The 15,028-nt window shown below is 37.3% G+C and overlaps 2 protein-coding genes across 4 annotated transcripts in view; one reads left to right on the forward strand and one right to left on the reverse strand.

Annotated features, from left to right (window-relative positions):
- The window catches only part of MNS1 (meiosis specific nuclear structural 1), a 34,751-nt gene extending 25,026 nt beyond the window's left edge, over positions 1–9,725 (forward strand). For both annotated transcript variants that reach the window (XM_053670165.1, XM_037151105.2), the window contains exons 5-10: positions 1,068–1,297; positions 1,868–2,084; positions 2,412–2,519; positions 5,166–5,423; positions 6,559–6,684; positions 8,735–9,725. In XM_053670165.1, coding sequence (XP_053526140.1) covers positions 1,068–1,297; positions 1,868–2,084; positions 2,412–2,519; positions 5,166–5,423; positions 6,559–6,684; positions 8,735–8,818 — 1,023 coding nt within the window. In that variant the 3' untranslated portion in view covers positions 8,819–9,725. The remainder of the gene's footprint in view (positions 1–1,067; positions 1,298–1,867; positions 2,085–2,411; positions 2,520–5,165; positions 5,424–6,558; positions 6,685–8,734) is intronic.
- A 44-nt stretch (positions 9,726–9,769) lies between these two features.
- The window catches only part of TEX9 (testis expressed 9), a 49,827-nt gene continuing 44,568 nt past the window's right edge, over positions 9,770–15,028 (reverse strand). The window contains exons 11-12 of one of the 2 annotated variants that reach the window (XM_037151106.2): positions 10,471–10,605; positions 9,770–9,936 (exon numbers count right to left, since the gene is read on the reverse strand). In XM_037151106.2, the coding sequence (XP_037007001.2) occupies positions 9,859–9,936; positions 10,471–10,605 (213 nt within the window). In that variant the 3' untranslated portion in view covers positions 9,770–9,858. Of the gene's footprint in view, positions 9,942–10,470; positions 10,606–15,028 lie in introns of both variants that reach the window. The other variant, XM_053670166.1, reaches the window with a different exon arrangement.

The following is a 15,028-nucleotide window of genomic DNA, read 5'->3' on the forward strand; positions in this document are numbered from 1 at the left end:
TCACTCAGAGCTGTAAACAGCAGACCCGTATGGAAAAGACAGTACAGGCAGACAGACATACCTCATTTTATTACACTTCGCTCCCTCATGCATTTCTTACAAATTGGAGGCAAGATTGTCCACGGGCAAAAACAATTACAACTTGCTTTATGGTGATACTCGCTTTGTTGTGGTGCCAGAACTAAACCCGCAGTGTCTCCAAGGGGTGCCTGCACCATCCTTACTCTAAATAGTGGCTGATACATGTCAATGTAAGAAACGTTCAAACCTGTAGAGAATTTTTTTAAGAGTTTATTTGAGACAAACTGATTATGCTGAGGAGCAAAACTCAAATGCTCCAGAGAATAGTTTTTGCAGCTTCTTTTATGCATTTGAAATTAAGGAGGGACTATAAGGAAGGGCACATGGAGGTGGGAGACAGCAAAGTGGGGAGTGGATTACAGGGTAGTTAATGAGAGTATGTGCCCTGTTGAGAGCTTGTAGTACTTCATTTCAAAGGTATGTTAACCTAGAGGCACAGTAATGGTGTACAGGGCTTGCTTAAGGCAAAGATAAGCCTTTTACTTTATCTTTTACAAAGATAAGCCGTATGCCCAGGGCATGACTACCTACTGTGACCTGCCCAGTTAGGAATCTATAGACAGATCATCCTGTGAAATTACTCTCCATAAAACTCTTTTTTAATCCACATACATAATAAAGTTAAGTTGTGAAAATTGCCACTACTAAATACAAAACAGAAAGATGACTACTGCTTTGGCAGTTAGCATAGTAAAGTTATGAATAGAGCACTTCTCACCTGACCACTTTTCAAATGCAGAGTTACTAACTATCCCTATTGTACGCTGCCCTGAGAGAGCTACCTGGAGGAACAGGAAGGCCTCTTCACAGTGTGGCTCGTCATTCAAACCCTTTAGGTGACAGTGACTTACCTTTGCTTTTAACTTACACAGATGAAAATATTTTATGTGACAGGCTTTAAGATACTCAGTTACATCTCTTTAAAATATTCTATCACACTCTGCTCAGACTTGAAAATGGAAAGATGAATTTTGTTTTAATAACAGAAACGTGATGCTGAAATAGCCCGAACCATGAAGGAAGAGCACGAGAGAATAATGAAGGAAGAGAGTGCTGCAGAAGACAGACGAAATAAAGTGAAAACACAGTACAGTCTTGACTTAGAGAAACAACTTGAAGAACAAGAGAAGAAAAAGCAGGAAGCTTATGAGCAGTTATTGAAAGAAAAACTCATGATTGATGAAATTGTCAGGAAAATCTGTGAAGAAGATCAATTGTAAGTTAACCCCAACTTTGTTAATGCCTAAACATTTATGTTAATCTCAGGCTTGTTCTGAAGAGGTGAAGCACCTACACACTGCCTGACCCACAGAAGTCCGCAGTGGCGTCAGCTCATAAACTGAGACCAGCTCCTATATGTCTCTTAGCACGATAGTCGATTACCTGGTAATTAACAAGTGCTCATTAAGTGACAATCACAAAAGTTTGTTTTTCTTAAATATGCTCATATGGTACGTCAGCGGCCTTGTTTTCTGATGAATTTCCTTGGTAGACAGTGAAGTGCAGAGTGCCGGGAGGCAGATGTTGGCAGGCTGCAGCCTTTGTGAAGTGCGATGCTTACACCTTCGCGAACCGGTTAGAGAAGAAGGGTGGTGGTATCTTACTCAGAAAACTCATCCCTCTAACATATCTAGTAGCATTAATAGAAACTCAGAATGTTTTGTTGCATGAATGCATGAACAAACTATACATTTTTCCAACATTGTTGACTGAAGGAAATGACACACATTCTTCTATATTTTAAAATTTCTGTTACTATAAAACTGTACTCACTATTGCATTTTAGAGAGAGACAACAAGAGTTAGAAAAAAAGAATGCAACTCGAAGGTATATAGAAGAGTTTCAGAGAGAGCAGGCTCTCTGGAGAAAAAAGAAACGCGAGGAAATGGAAGAAGAAAACAGAAAGATCATAGAGTTTGCCAGCTTGCAGCAACAAAGAGAAGAAGATTGGATGGCGAAAGTTCAAGAAAATGAAGAAAAAAGGCTACAACTTCAGAATATGGTATTAAAATAACCACTTCTTTAACATTGGAGAAATTCTGATTTTTTTTTAAATATTTATTTTTAGAGAAAGGGGAAGGGAAGGAGAAAGAGTGGGAGAGAAACATCAATGTGTGGTTGCCTCTCATGTGTCCCCTACTGGGGACTTGGCCTGCAACCCAGGCATGTGCCCTGACTGGGAATCGAACTGGCAACCCTTTGCTTCACAGGCTCATGCTCAATCCACTGAGCTACACCAGCCAGGGCAAAATTCTGATTTTTTAAATAGGGTTTGGGTCCTATTATGTCTGAGTGGTTTTTTTTTTTTTCCCTGAAAAAAATTTAATAGTTGACACAAAAATTGGAAGAAATGCTGCAGCAACGTGAAGATTTGGAACAAGTGCGACGAGAATTACACGAGGAAGAACAAGCTGAAATACATATGAGGAAACTAAAAGTAAGTTTTAGAAATTGAAAGAATGATTAACATAGAGAATAATATCATTTTGAGATGAAAGTAGAAAGATAGATTTAAACCCCAAAATATTGATAATTATTGTAAAGGGTATAAACACTACAATTAAAAGAGAAATTTTCAGGCTGGATTTAAAAAGCCAGACCTAGGCAGCAGTTTACAAACTACTTAAGAAGCAGGAGACATGGAAATGAACATATTGACAGTGAGTGGAGGGGAGGGAGGAGGGGAAAGTTCTAGTCAGGGAACGTGGATAAAGGACACATGGACATGGACGACAGGGTGGGGAGTGACTGAGGGAACCGGGGTACAGGGTTGGGCGGGCCAGGGGAGTGCACTGGGGGGACTGGGACAACTGTAATAGCAACAAGAAAAAGCATGATGCAACTATGTTGTCCAAGAAACACAATTTAAATATGAAGACACATACTTTAGAAACAAAAGGATGGAGAAAGATATACCATGCAGACACTAATCAAAAGCAGGTTGGAGATCAAGATGATAATAAGGTAATTCATCTGGAGGATATAATAATTGTAAATGTGTATGAACCTAAATAAAGCTTCAAAACACACGAAACAGAACTGACGGAAACCAAAGGAGAGACAGAGAAATCCATAATTACATTGGAAGATTTCAATACCCCTTCTCATTAATACAGTCATACCTCAATACTTGTTGGCTTCAGAACTTGTCAAACCTTGTACTCATAGCATTTTGATGAGAAAAAAATGCTTCATCACTCATAGCTTGCTCAGTGCTCTTTGATTTCGGCACTCATCAGTTCTGGAACAAATTAATGACAAGGACCGAGGTGCCACTGTATGTAGAAAAGGTAGTCAGAAAACCACAGGGATGTAGTGTTGAAAAAGTATCAACAAACTTGACCTCACATCAAGATGATATGCTGATTTTCTAATTGGGTTGGTTGTTCATTTACTATAAAATTTTGAGTTCTTCATGTATTCTAGATACTAGTCCTTGTGAGGTATATGATTTACAGATATTTTCTCCTTGTCTCCTTGTCTATATCTTTTCATCCTCCTAACATTAGGGTCTATCTCTGAAAAAATGTTTTGATTTCTTTGAAGTCCAATTTATCAGTTTGTTTTTATGGATCATACTTTTGATACTAATTCTAGGAAGTCTTTGCCTAGCCAAATAATTATTTCCCTAAAAGTTGTTGACTTGTGCATTTATAAGTCTGTGACCCATTTTCAGTTAATATTTTGTATACTATGTGAGACTTAGGCCAAGGTCCAGGTTTTGCTTTTGGATGTCCAGTTGCAGCCTTACAATAGCCAAGATGTGGAAATGACCTCAAAGTGTCCGTCAGTGGATAAGTGGATAAATAGTACACGCAAAGAAAAACAAGATTTCCCTCTTGTAACTTATTTTTAGTGAGGGGATAAGGCATATATATATATATATATATATATATATATATATATATATATATATGAAGTAAAATTAGATGGAAAAATTATGGAGGAGGAGGGTTGGGGAGGGGATTAGAGAGGGATGAGTGAAGAAAGAGAGGTTTGAGACACAATGTAACTATCAAAGTGGCTACAGCTGATACTGCAGAGTGGCTCAAACCCATCCTACTGCTTTTTAAAAACATCTGTTTTTAAACACCATAAAGTTAAAACTACATTTCTCTTCTTTCAGTTAGAATTCTTCACGTGACCTAGGTTATCTCCAGCAGTTATCCCTTCTCCTGTCAGGGTCTGACGATACCAGGGAGCAAAATGGGTGGGAGAGCAGCCGCTCTAGGAAGACCAGGTCACTGGGGTAGCTTTGGTGGGGTTGTCGTCCAGGGATCTCAGCAGTGGGATGTCAGCTTGTTTCCCTGGACCTCTGCTCGGAGTCATATGCCAGCTGGTGGCCTGTTGTAAATCCCATAGAGTTGGTGTGATCTGGAAGTACGAGCCTTATCCATACAGCTGTTAAGACAGTATTTTGAATGCCTTGAGGATGCTGGACTGCCTGGAGCTTGTGTAAGAATCGGGCAAAGTTGGTTAGATTAGAGGACTTAAAATTTATATCAGCCCCAACTGAATAGAGAGATGATAATGCAAAAACAGTAAAATATTGTTAGTAGAATCCAGGTGTTAGGTATGTGAGTGATCACTATGAAATTCTTTACCCCTTTGGTTATGTGTGAAATTTCTCATAATAAAATGCTGGGAAAATTAAAATGTGTAGAAAAGGACTTTAACTGTTCAAAGTAAATTTGAATTTCCCTGAAAAATTTCTGATTGTCATTGCTAGATTATTGTTCTGAAAAATATTTATCAATGATCTGAATAATAGTTTCATGCAAGATTCTAGAATGATTTATAATTGGTACAAATTTCATAGAATACAGATTTAATAAACTTAGGTAAGCAAAAAGAGTTCTTATATCAGCCCTTTTCAGAGTAGTTATGTGTTAATTTTGAATAGAGAAAGTAGTAAAAGGCAATTCAAAAGTCACATGTCCTTTTTTCAACTAGTTTACACTAGAGAACACTGCCTTAGTCTTTTAAGCTTAACCAAACTATCCCACCCTCAGTTTATAAATCTGCTTTAAAGCAACAGTTACTGAATTACCTTCTACATGTAAACTGTTGTGTTTTTTTTTAGGAAGAAGCAGAAGAGAAATTGAGAAAGCAAAAAGAATTGAAGCAAAATTTTATAGAACAAATGGCCTTGAAGGAACTGGTACAACAGGCTGCAAAGGAGGAAGAGGAGATCTTCAGAAAGGCTATGTTAGCCAAACTCGCCGAGGATGATCGCATAGAATTAATGAATGCTCAGAAGCAAAGAATGAAGCAACTGGAACACAAGAGGGCTGTGGAAAAACTTATTGAAGAGCGCCGCAAACAGTTCCTTGCAGACAAAGTAAGGAAAAGTGGTTTGGTTTGGTTTTTGCCATTACCATTTAACAGCAATCAGTTCGTGCCTTTATCCACTAAACAGTTAACTGAGAACCTTTTATGTGCCAGGTGATGTTATATATTAATTGTATATACAATTTTTCTTTCTAGTTTCCATGAATTTGACAAGGAATGGTTTGAAGAAATAGTGACCCCAGTAAATAACTAATCTCAAAGAAAAGCTTTGCATTAAGACTACTTTAAAGTAATTCTTGGCAGGAACTCATTATTTCAACAGTCTACCTTGTAGCATCCCTCCCTGCACAACAGGATTTGTTGGATACATTTCCTTAAGAGTTCTTTTAAGCCCTAGAAACTTTTTTAAGCTAGTCATCTCTTTGACTCACATGGCACAGAATTTTGGTGTGGTTGAGTATTCAGAACTTGTTCCTGAGAAATTTCTCTGTGTAGAATTCTTGCTGCTATTCTTGGACTTCATACTGGGTTTTAAAAATTTAATATGTGGAAGTACAGGGCCCAGCAGAAGTAATACCTGCTGGAGTGTGGTTGGTAGGGAACGTGAATGTCTCCCACGAGATGGACAGCAATTTGGACATTCCACCTAAAATGTCATATGGTGTGCTCGAGGGTGATATCATTATGTTATGGAATTACACGGTTATGATTCTGTAAAAAAGTTTGTAATAAAAAGAGGCGTTATTTGTGCCAGACCCTGTATTTCGTTAGCTGTCCGTTTGGTTGTACCCACTTTATTTTCCACTGTGAGCTGCCGTTAGCACCTGCAATATGGTAAACATCCAGTAAATATTTGTTGAATTAATTAGGAAGTCACTTCTTTCAACACTTTTTTTTTTCTTGGTAATGATATTATCCTGAATATATGTACCTGCCTTCCTAAAATCCCAGGGTGGGGCAAAAGTAGGTTTACAGTTGTGAGCACATAAAGCAGTTTATTTTTATTACTGTATTTTCCATGCAAACAACTGTAAACCAACTTTTGCCTTACCATGTGCATCATCTAGAATCTTTTCAAGTTAGTATCAGTAAGTTTGTCAATTTTATCTAATTCCCTGCAAGAATAGTTTTGACAATTTTTAAGATTAATGGACTGGGTGACAATATTTTCTTTACATTTCCAGCAACGTGAACTGGAAGAATGGCAGCTGCAGCAAAGAAGACAGGGATGTATTAATACAATTATTGAAGAAGAAAGACTAAAACTCCTCAAAGAGCATGCTACGAACTTACTAGGATATCTCCCTAAAGTAAGTGAGCTTTAACTCAGTGTTGTCCTCCTGACATCTACCAGTGGAGAAAAAACCACAGGGTTATTAGGATTACAGAGGTCCTGGGTTTTGTTCGCTTCTTGCTGTTATCAAACAGCAGTGGGATTCTGGCCAGTCACTGTCTCCAAAATGAGTCAGTCTTGGCACATTTTTAGAATTGTGAGCTAGATTTATTGACTTTAAGGTTTTGAGATTTTTTCTCCCCTTTCAGTGTATGTGTTCTAAAACTAAACTACCACAAAGCTGTTGTAATACTTTGTACACTGAAGCTGCAGGTGCACAGAAAGTCTTGTCAGTAACACCAGTAACAGACACATGCTCAGACTGAGTCTGGGACAGATCTGCTCTGCAATAGGAGGTTGAGTTCTAGCTAGGTTCAAGGTAACCTCAGTTTTTCTCAATAGTTCATGTTTTAATGTGTTTTTTCCATTACCATTCATCGCCCCCACCCAGCAATCACCACACTTGTCTGTGTCCACGAGGTCCTTTTCTTTTTTGCTCAGTCCCTCCACTCACTCCCAGAACTGTCAGCCTGCTCTCTGAGTTTGTCTCTACTGTTTGTTTACAAGATTCTAGCTATGAGTGAGATCATATGGTATTTGTCTTTCTCTGTCTTATTTCACCTAGTATAACTCTCCAGGTCCATCCATACTGTTGCAAAGGGTAAAATTTTTCTTCTTTTTGACAGTCAAATAATATTCCACTGAGTAAATGCACCATAGCTGTTTTATCAACAAAAAATTAGCAAACCGAATACAGCAATACGTCAAAAAAGATCATATATTATGATCAAGTGGGTAACCTTGGTTTTTAAATGTATGTCTAGAAGATAGCAAATTATCAAGTACAGCCAAGATACATTACACTGTGACTAAAATAAACTGAGTTTCATAGGCCACAAACATCTGGACTCATGTAAATAAAATTTCCGTCCTTCAAATACAGAAACTGTGCTATTTGATATTTTATTCAATTGGAAGAATAAAGTGTGTATTTTATGTTTAGTCCAGTGCAAAGTAAGGAAGGAGAGAAAGCCCACCGCCAGGACTTTATAGTCTAATTGTTTAGACAGAATTAATGACTACAAAATGACAAAAGCCATATGGAATTGATAAACTCCATGGAACAGACCACAAATTCTGGGAGAGTCCTGGGTTTAGATATTGTTGTAGGGATATAATTGTAGAGATGGGGAGATAGCCTGAAATGACTTTGTATACTTTAGGTCCTGATGGCCCCAAATGACCTAAATTATTCTTAAATAAATAAATAAAATCTTAAAAAAAAATTAATCTTTAGAGGGGGGGAGGAGAGAGGGAGAGAAACATCAATGTATGGTTGCCTTTCGTGCATCCCCTGCTGGGAACTGGCCTGCATCCCAGGAATATGCCCTGACTGGGAATCGAACTGCGATCCTCTGGTTCGCAGGCCTGTGCTCAATCCACTGAGTTACACCAGCTAGGGCTTATTCTTTAATTTTAAGTAATAAACATTTAAGTTCAATTTTGTTTTTAAAGAGCCTCTTACTGTTAGGGAAAACAAAAACAAGTAAAGAATTTCAAAGGGCTTTCTTAAATGGCAAACCTGGATTCTTTCCTGCAAGTTTGAATGTTTGCTGATTAGCTACAGAACTGAAGCAAGAGCCAGTCCCAGGCATGAATCTGGCCACACTCAGACTCTTCACCCTGAGCCCTCATACTCAGATTGTAGGGCTGTTTCAAGACAAGGGAAGCATACCGTGTAGATTAAATTCCTTCTTGTTCAGCCAGTCCAAGCGATAGTACTTGTCACAGGAATCTTCTACTTCACTACTGCAAGTTCCAACACTGGGACTGATGAACCAGGAGGTCAGGTCAGTCTAAGAATATTCAGTATGTTTATCAGATAATGATATTTTTCATAAATCTGTTAGAGTTCCTTATCTTGGAAATAACTTTACAAATTTCACGCCTATATATTTGCTAGTTGTGTAAACATTCAGGGAAATATTCTGGCATTCAAAGTAACCCATAAAATATTTTTCTTACAGGGTGTATTCAAAAAAGAGGATGATATTGAAATGCTTGGTGAAGAGTTTAGGAAAGCATATCAGAAAAGGAGTGAAGAAAAGTGATACCAAGATTTGGTAAAACCTGGTTCTTTTGTATGTCACCACTAGATGTCAGTGTGACTTTTGCTTTAGCGATAGTAGGAATCTATTTCTACTTGAATTTTCTAAAACATCTTTGTTATCATTTTGTAAATGGTTCTCTAAAAGAAAACATTTTCTTATAAAAATTAAATTTACTGAATACTTTTAACTGCAGAATTATTTGGTCAAATTGTTTTTATACTGACATTTGAAGATCTGAGTTCTATATGTATCATATATAAAACCAAACCCAGGAAATTAATATTTCTATACTACTTTTCAGAGCTTTTTCTGCATCTCTATTCAGTCCATGCTATGTTTGTGTTTAAGAATTTTGCTTCCCTGATTTAGCCAGGGAAATAAGTACTTAGAATTAATTTGGGTTTAAAACATCTTTTCCTGAGCATGCAATGTCATGGGGAGCAGACAGCCGTGCTCAAGCCAAAGGGACAGGACTCAGTAGAAGCCAACGCTGATGTCTGCCTTCCAGTCTCCAGAACTGTAAGATAATGTCTGTTGATAAACCAGACCCACCAGGGTCTGTGGTACTTAGGCAACTAAGACAATGTTAAGTCTATACTGTTTTGAAACAATTTTTAATGTAAATATTTTAGATGTATCTTTTTTTAAACATTTTTTCCTTTCTACTATAAGGGAGGAGAAAAGTAAAGGGCAAGGAATTTCAAAGTGCTTTATTACCTAATTTGTCTGTCAAAGAAATTCTGTTTTTAAGTTCTTACTAACTCATTTATAGCCTAGAGCTAAATCTCCAGAACATATTTTTTATTAAAGTGCAGTGGACAAAGGTCACAAGAAAGCAGAATCAAAAGTTAAATTCCTATTTCTTTATTTAAATATAACTTTTCTAATAATTATGTCACTTTTGTATTCCCCCAAATGGAATTCCTTAGAATTACTTTGGTTTCATTACTTATAAGGAGTAAAAATTAAAACCATTACAACTTAAATGAAATGTGTATCTATCACACACTGTTGGTTAGAGACTAACTACAGTAACCCACTCAAGAATCTCCCCATTCAAGTGCCTTCATAAATTCCTCTTCAGTGAAAGACAGCATCCTGGCAGCTTCAATATGCATCTGCACTTAAAAAAATCAATATTGTCTAATTTAGTATTAAAAACAGGCCACACAACAAGAAGTCTGTAAGTGTGTATAATATTCTATTTACAAGCTCTGCAGTAGGCGTGTGCACTCTAACTCCAGTACACGTATCTGAAACATAACTACACTCAAGGGCCAGCCTATACAAGTCTCTGCCCAGCACTGTACCAACCTACTGCTGACAGACAGCTCAATAACCTTTCAAAAAGGAAAAGGGCAGAACCACAAATTCATATCTTCCCACTACCAGGTAACTCAAAATCAGTTTTCTCTCTTCAAGATTTCAAGAGGCAAACCAGTCCCCCAAGATGATACTTATTCTTGTATATGGTGTGTTCTTCAGTTAGAGAGTGCACACACTATATCTGCCAGTCCTGGTTACCACATTCCTACTTCCCTGAATGACGCATTATATATAAACATTATATATAAATCTTATGTTTAGTGCATTTTATATAGATAAAATTTCATGCCTAAGCATGTCAAAACAAACACCTAAAGGATACTCACCTTCTGCCTTTTTAAAACATCAATTAATTTTAATTGTTTCTTGAAGCCTATCATTAATTCTCCTTTTTGTTTTTCTAGTTTCCTGTTTTCTAATTTTAATGCTTCAATTTTTTTGTGGTCTTCGTTTGCTATATCCTGAAAAAGAAAAATCCCATATATTTATTGCAGTCTTTTAATAAAAAAAACTATCATCACATCATTAATAAAAACTGTATTGTAACTTTGATAACTTTTAATAATGCTCAAGTCTCTCACATTTTAAAGAATGCTTTTAAAGTAACAACTCAGTTCTAATTCCAGTAATAGCAAATAGCTTGTATTGGACCAACTCTCCAGACAGTAGCAAAAATAAACTCTGGACACAATTTTAAAAACAGGCGAGATGTAGGTAAGTAAGCAGAAAGTAGAGGCAATGTGATCCTTCCAAAAACGGAAGCATCCTGGTTGAGAGCACTTTCTGGTTCATAGGTTCACAGGGGGTTACACCGCAAGTCAAAAGTAACAGTCTCATTGGGCTGAGGAGTGAGACAGCAGGGCTGCCAGGGTGCTAGACATTTCCAGGTGGGAAATCCTGGAGAGCAGGGAGTCCTCAATATCTACATTTCTATTTCCCTCAAATCCTTGGCGGACCCCTGAATGGGGATGTACAGGATGAGAGTACTAGGAGTCCATGAAAAGCAACAGCTGTGGTGTAAAGAGCTGAGATAGAGAATTCAATGACTGCCCATGACAAGGGTGACTGAGTTTGTAATCTTGGTAATAATTAACTGGATGAACTCTGAAGCAATTTGGACAATGCAGGAAAAGCATCAGTGAAATTTAAGAGACAGATCAGAAGTTATTAAGTATAGGGAGATCTTATATATATATATATATATATATAAGTCCTTACTTACAATCATTGATAGTTTCTCTGATGTTAAGCAAAATAATGTATAACGAAACCAATTTCATTGTAGGCCAATCGATATAAATAAGTTCCTATGGCATGTCATCAACATTATAACAAAACAACATTGAATGAAATATTACTTGAGGATTTGCTATACTTGGAAAAAAGTCTTTCATGCAAAAGGAAAATGATACTAGAAGGATATCTATCTGAATCCACACACAAAGAAAATAAGACTACCAGAAATAGTAACTCGGTAAATATTAGTCCTAAAAAAATTTTTTTAGAAGATAATTGGGAATGATGTCAGCAAAATGGCAGAATATAAAGCTCCAGGCCCTTATTTGTTGCGAACCACCCTGCCTGGTTTCAGAAGCTGTAACCCCCCATGGCTAAGGCTGAGTGAGAGACCCTAAGCCACTAAGGAGACAAAGCTTATCTCCTTGGCAGGGGTGCCACCACTGCCCCCTTTACATCACCCTGCCTGGCCCCCAATGCATGACCAGTTAGCCAATGATGGGTAAGATTCCTCAAGGGAGGGATGACCTAAGACAGGCATGGTCATGAAGAAGGCCCCAGGGAAGGACTTGGGGGGGGGGGGCTACCAAAAAAGGAGGTGATGAACCCTCACCCCTCGACTTTGACATAGCCTGAGTCCTCATTCTGTCTGCAAAGACGTCTCCTAATCTCTTGGCTGCCTTACTTCCACTTGTTGACTTAAGCCTGAAACAGTGACAGAGGGCAGTGCTGCCCTGGGCTGGAAAGGGCAGGTTCCCTGGCGAGATCAGGACTGAGAAAATGAATAAAATCCTGTCAAACCTGCTTTGGTAAGAATGCTCTCAATTTTCTGATAAGGGTCCAAGCAGGAAATGAGTTTGTTTCCCAAAGTTTTATGGCCCCTTAGCTAACTGACTCTGACTAAGCCCTCATAGTTCTTTGTATGTTATCTATTGTTTGATCCTTACTGCTTGGCAATGATTGATAAGCTTTACCCGTATGCCTGTGCAAACTGAATCTGATAAAAGCCCATTGAGGGAAAGGCTCTTGGCCCTTCTCCTTTGAGAGATCAACCACCTTTCCTCTCCAAGCAGATCATGTCTTGGTAGACTTATTCTCATCTGTGGCGGCCAGTGGTAGGTGGGGGTTGTCTGCAGGTAGAGCCCCCTGCCCCGCTTATTCCTCCAAGGAACACCATGGAAGTACTGAATATACAATATGCAGATCAGTGCAGCATTGTGAGAACTCTAGAAGCCAACTAAGCAGCAGCAGCAACCAAGCAAGAACCACATTCAAAATAGTAGAAAATGTCACTGCATTTATGCTCACTCTTTCACCTCACCCTCTTGGGCATAATGGAAAGTTTCTCAACTCCCAGCTCCTCCCTTGGGATGGAAAGAAAATAGCACAACTTGGTTGTGATGTTCTGACTTGTACAGGGTTGCCTGAGGGACTGTTTTATGCCTCACTTGATAGAATGGTGGCATAGTTTGAATATCAAATTGGATACTGCTGGACATGAGGGCTGCAGGGGATCTACAGAACCACAGGTGCCAAGGGGCAAAAGATTATGGGCAGAGAATAAAAAATAGCATCTAACGCCCTGAGGTGAAGCTGAGCTGAGACTCAGGAAAGTAAGACATTTAAAAGAGACAAAAACCCTTTAAGACATACAGAAAACATTAAAATGGCCAGAGGAAGTTCTTCCCTATTAGTAATAACTTGAATTATAAATGCTGTTATAAACAACTGTATGCTGTTTACAGAGATTAACTTTCAATCTAAGTGCATACATAGACTGAAAATGAAAGAATGGAAAAAGATATCCCATGCAAATAGTAACCAATGGAAACAGTAAACAAAAGGACAGGTGTGGCTCTAATATCAGACAAAACAAAGTCAAAAACAGACAAAGAAGGACATTACATAATGATAAGTGTTAATTCACTAAGAAGCTATAACTATTATAAATATATATAAAGCAAACATCAACAGAATTGGTAGGAGAAATAGCCCTATAATAACAGTAGGAGACTTCATTCAATACCCAACTTTCAATAGGGGACAGAACAATCTGAAGATTAAGGGAATAGTAATTAAACACTATAAACTATCTAGACCTAATAGACACATTTAGAACATTCCCCCCAACATTTTTCTCAAGTACTTCTCAAGTACACAGCATTGTCCAGAATAGATCATATTAGGCCACTAAACAAATCTTTAAAAATTCCAAAAGACTGAAATAATACAAAGTCTCTTTCCCGCTTACAATATAACCAAATAGAAATCAATAGCAGAAGGAAAACAAATATGTGGGAATTAAACAATAAAACAATATGAACAACAAGTGGGTCAAAGAAGAAATCACAAGGAAATTTAGAAAATGTACTGAGACAAATTATAATAAAACCACAACAGACAAACTTACAGGTTACAGTAAAGGTCTACAGGGAGAAATTTATAGCTGTTAATACTTACATTAAAAAGAAGATAGCAAATCAACAACTTTACAACTTAAGTAACTACAAAAAGAACTAAACTCAAAATCTGTTGAAGGTAGGGAATAATAAAAATTAATGCAGAGTTGATGAATAACATGGCAGAAAAACAGTATAGGAAAATCAGTGAAATTGATAAACCTTTACCTAGACTAAGAAAATAAAATAAGACTCAAATAACTATTATCAGAAATAAAAGAGGAGACATTAGAAATGATACCCCAGAAATATAAAGGATTATAAAAGAATACTATGAACACCAACAAATTGTATAATCTAGACAAAATGGATAAATTAAACTCACAAGCTACCAAAACTGAATGATGAAAATACAGGAAATGTGAACAGAACTCTAACTAGTAAGGAGATTGAAATAGAATTAAAAACCTCCCAACAAAGAAAGCCCAGTAGATGGCTTTCCTGGTGAATTCTGTCAAACATCTAAAGAGGAATTAACACCAGTTGTCATTAAATTCTTCCAAAAAAAATAGAAGAGGACAAAACAATTCCAAATACATTTTATGAAGCCAGCATTATTAACCTGGTACCAAAGCCAAAGACACTACAATAAAATTAAAGAACAATATCCCTGATGGATAGTGGTGCAAGAATCTTCAACCAAATAATAGCAAACTGAATTGCATAGCACATGGAAAAGATTATACACCAAGTGAAATTTATTGCTGGATTGGCAAGGATGAGTCATCATATGAAAATGAATGCAACACACCACATTAACAGAATGAAGGAAGATAATCGCATGCTCGTCTCAATAGACACAAAAAAGCATTTCAAAATTTCAACATCTGTTTTTGATAAACACTCTTAACAAATTAGGTTTAGAAAGAACATACCTCAACATAATAGACAAGTCTACAGCTAACATTACACTCAGTGGTGAAAGGCTAAAAGCTTTTCCTCTTAAGATCAGGAACAAGACAAGGGTGCACACTAACCACTCCTACTCAACATACTACCAGAAGTCCTAGCCAGAGCAAATGGGCAAGAAAAATAAACAAAAGGTATCAGAATTGGAAAGGAAGAAGTAAAACTGTATTTGCTGACAACATGACTATATGGAGAAAATCCTAAAGACTCCATGAAAAAATTGAGATCTAATCAACAAACTAAAATTGTAGGATCCAAAATTAACATTCAAAAATCAATA

This window comes from Artibeus jamaicensis, unplaced genomic scaffold (genome assembly GCF_021234435.1).
Source record: "Artibeus jamaicensis isolate MK-2021 breed Jamaican fruit bat unplaced genomic scaffold, CSHL_Jam_final contig_548, whole genome shotgun sequence".
Taxonomy (NCBI): Eukaryota; Metazoa; Chordata; class Mammalia; order Chiroptera; family Phyllostomidae; genus Artibeus; species Artibeus jamaicensis.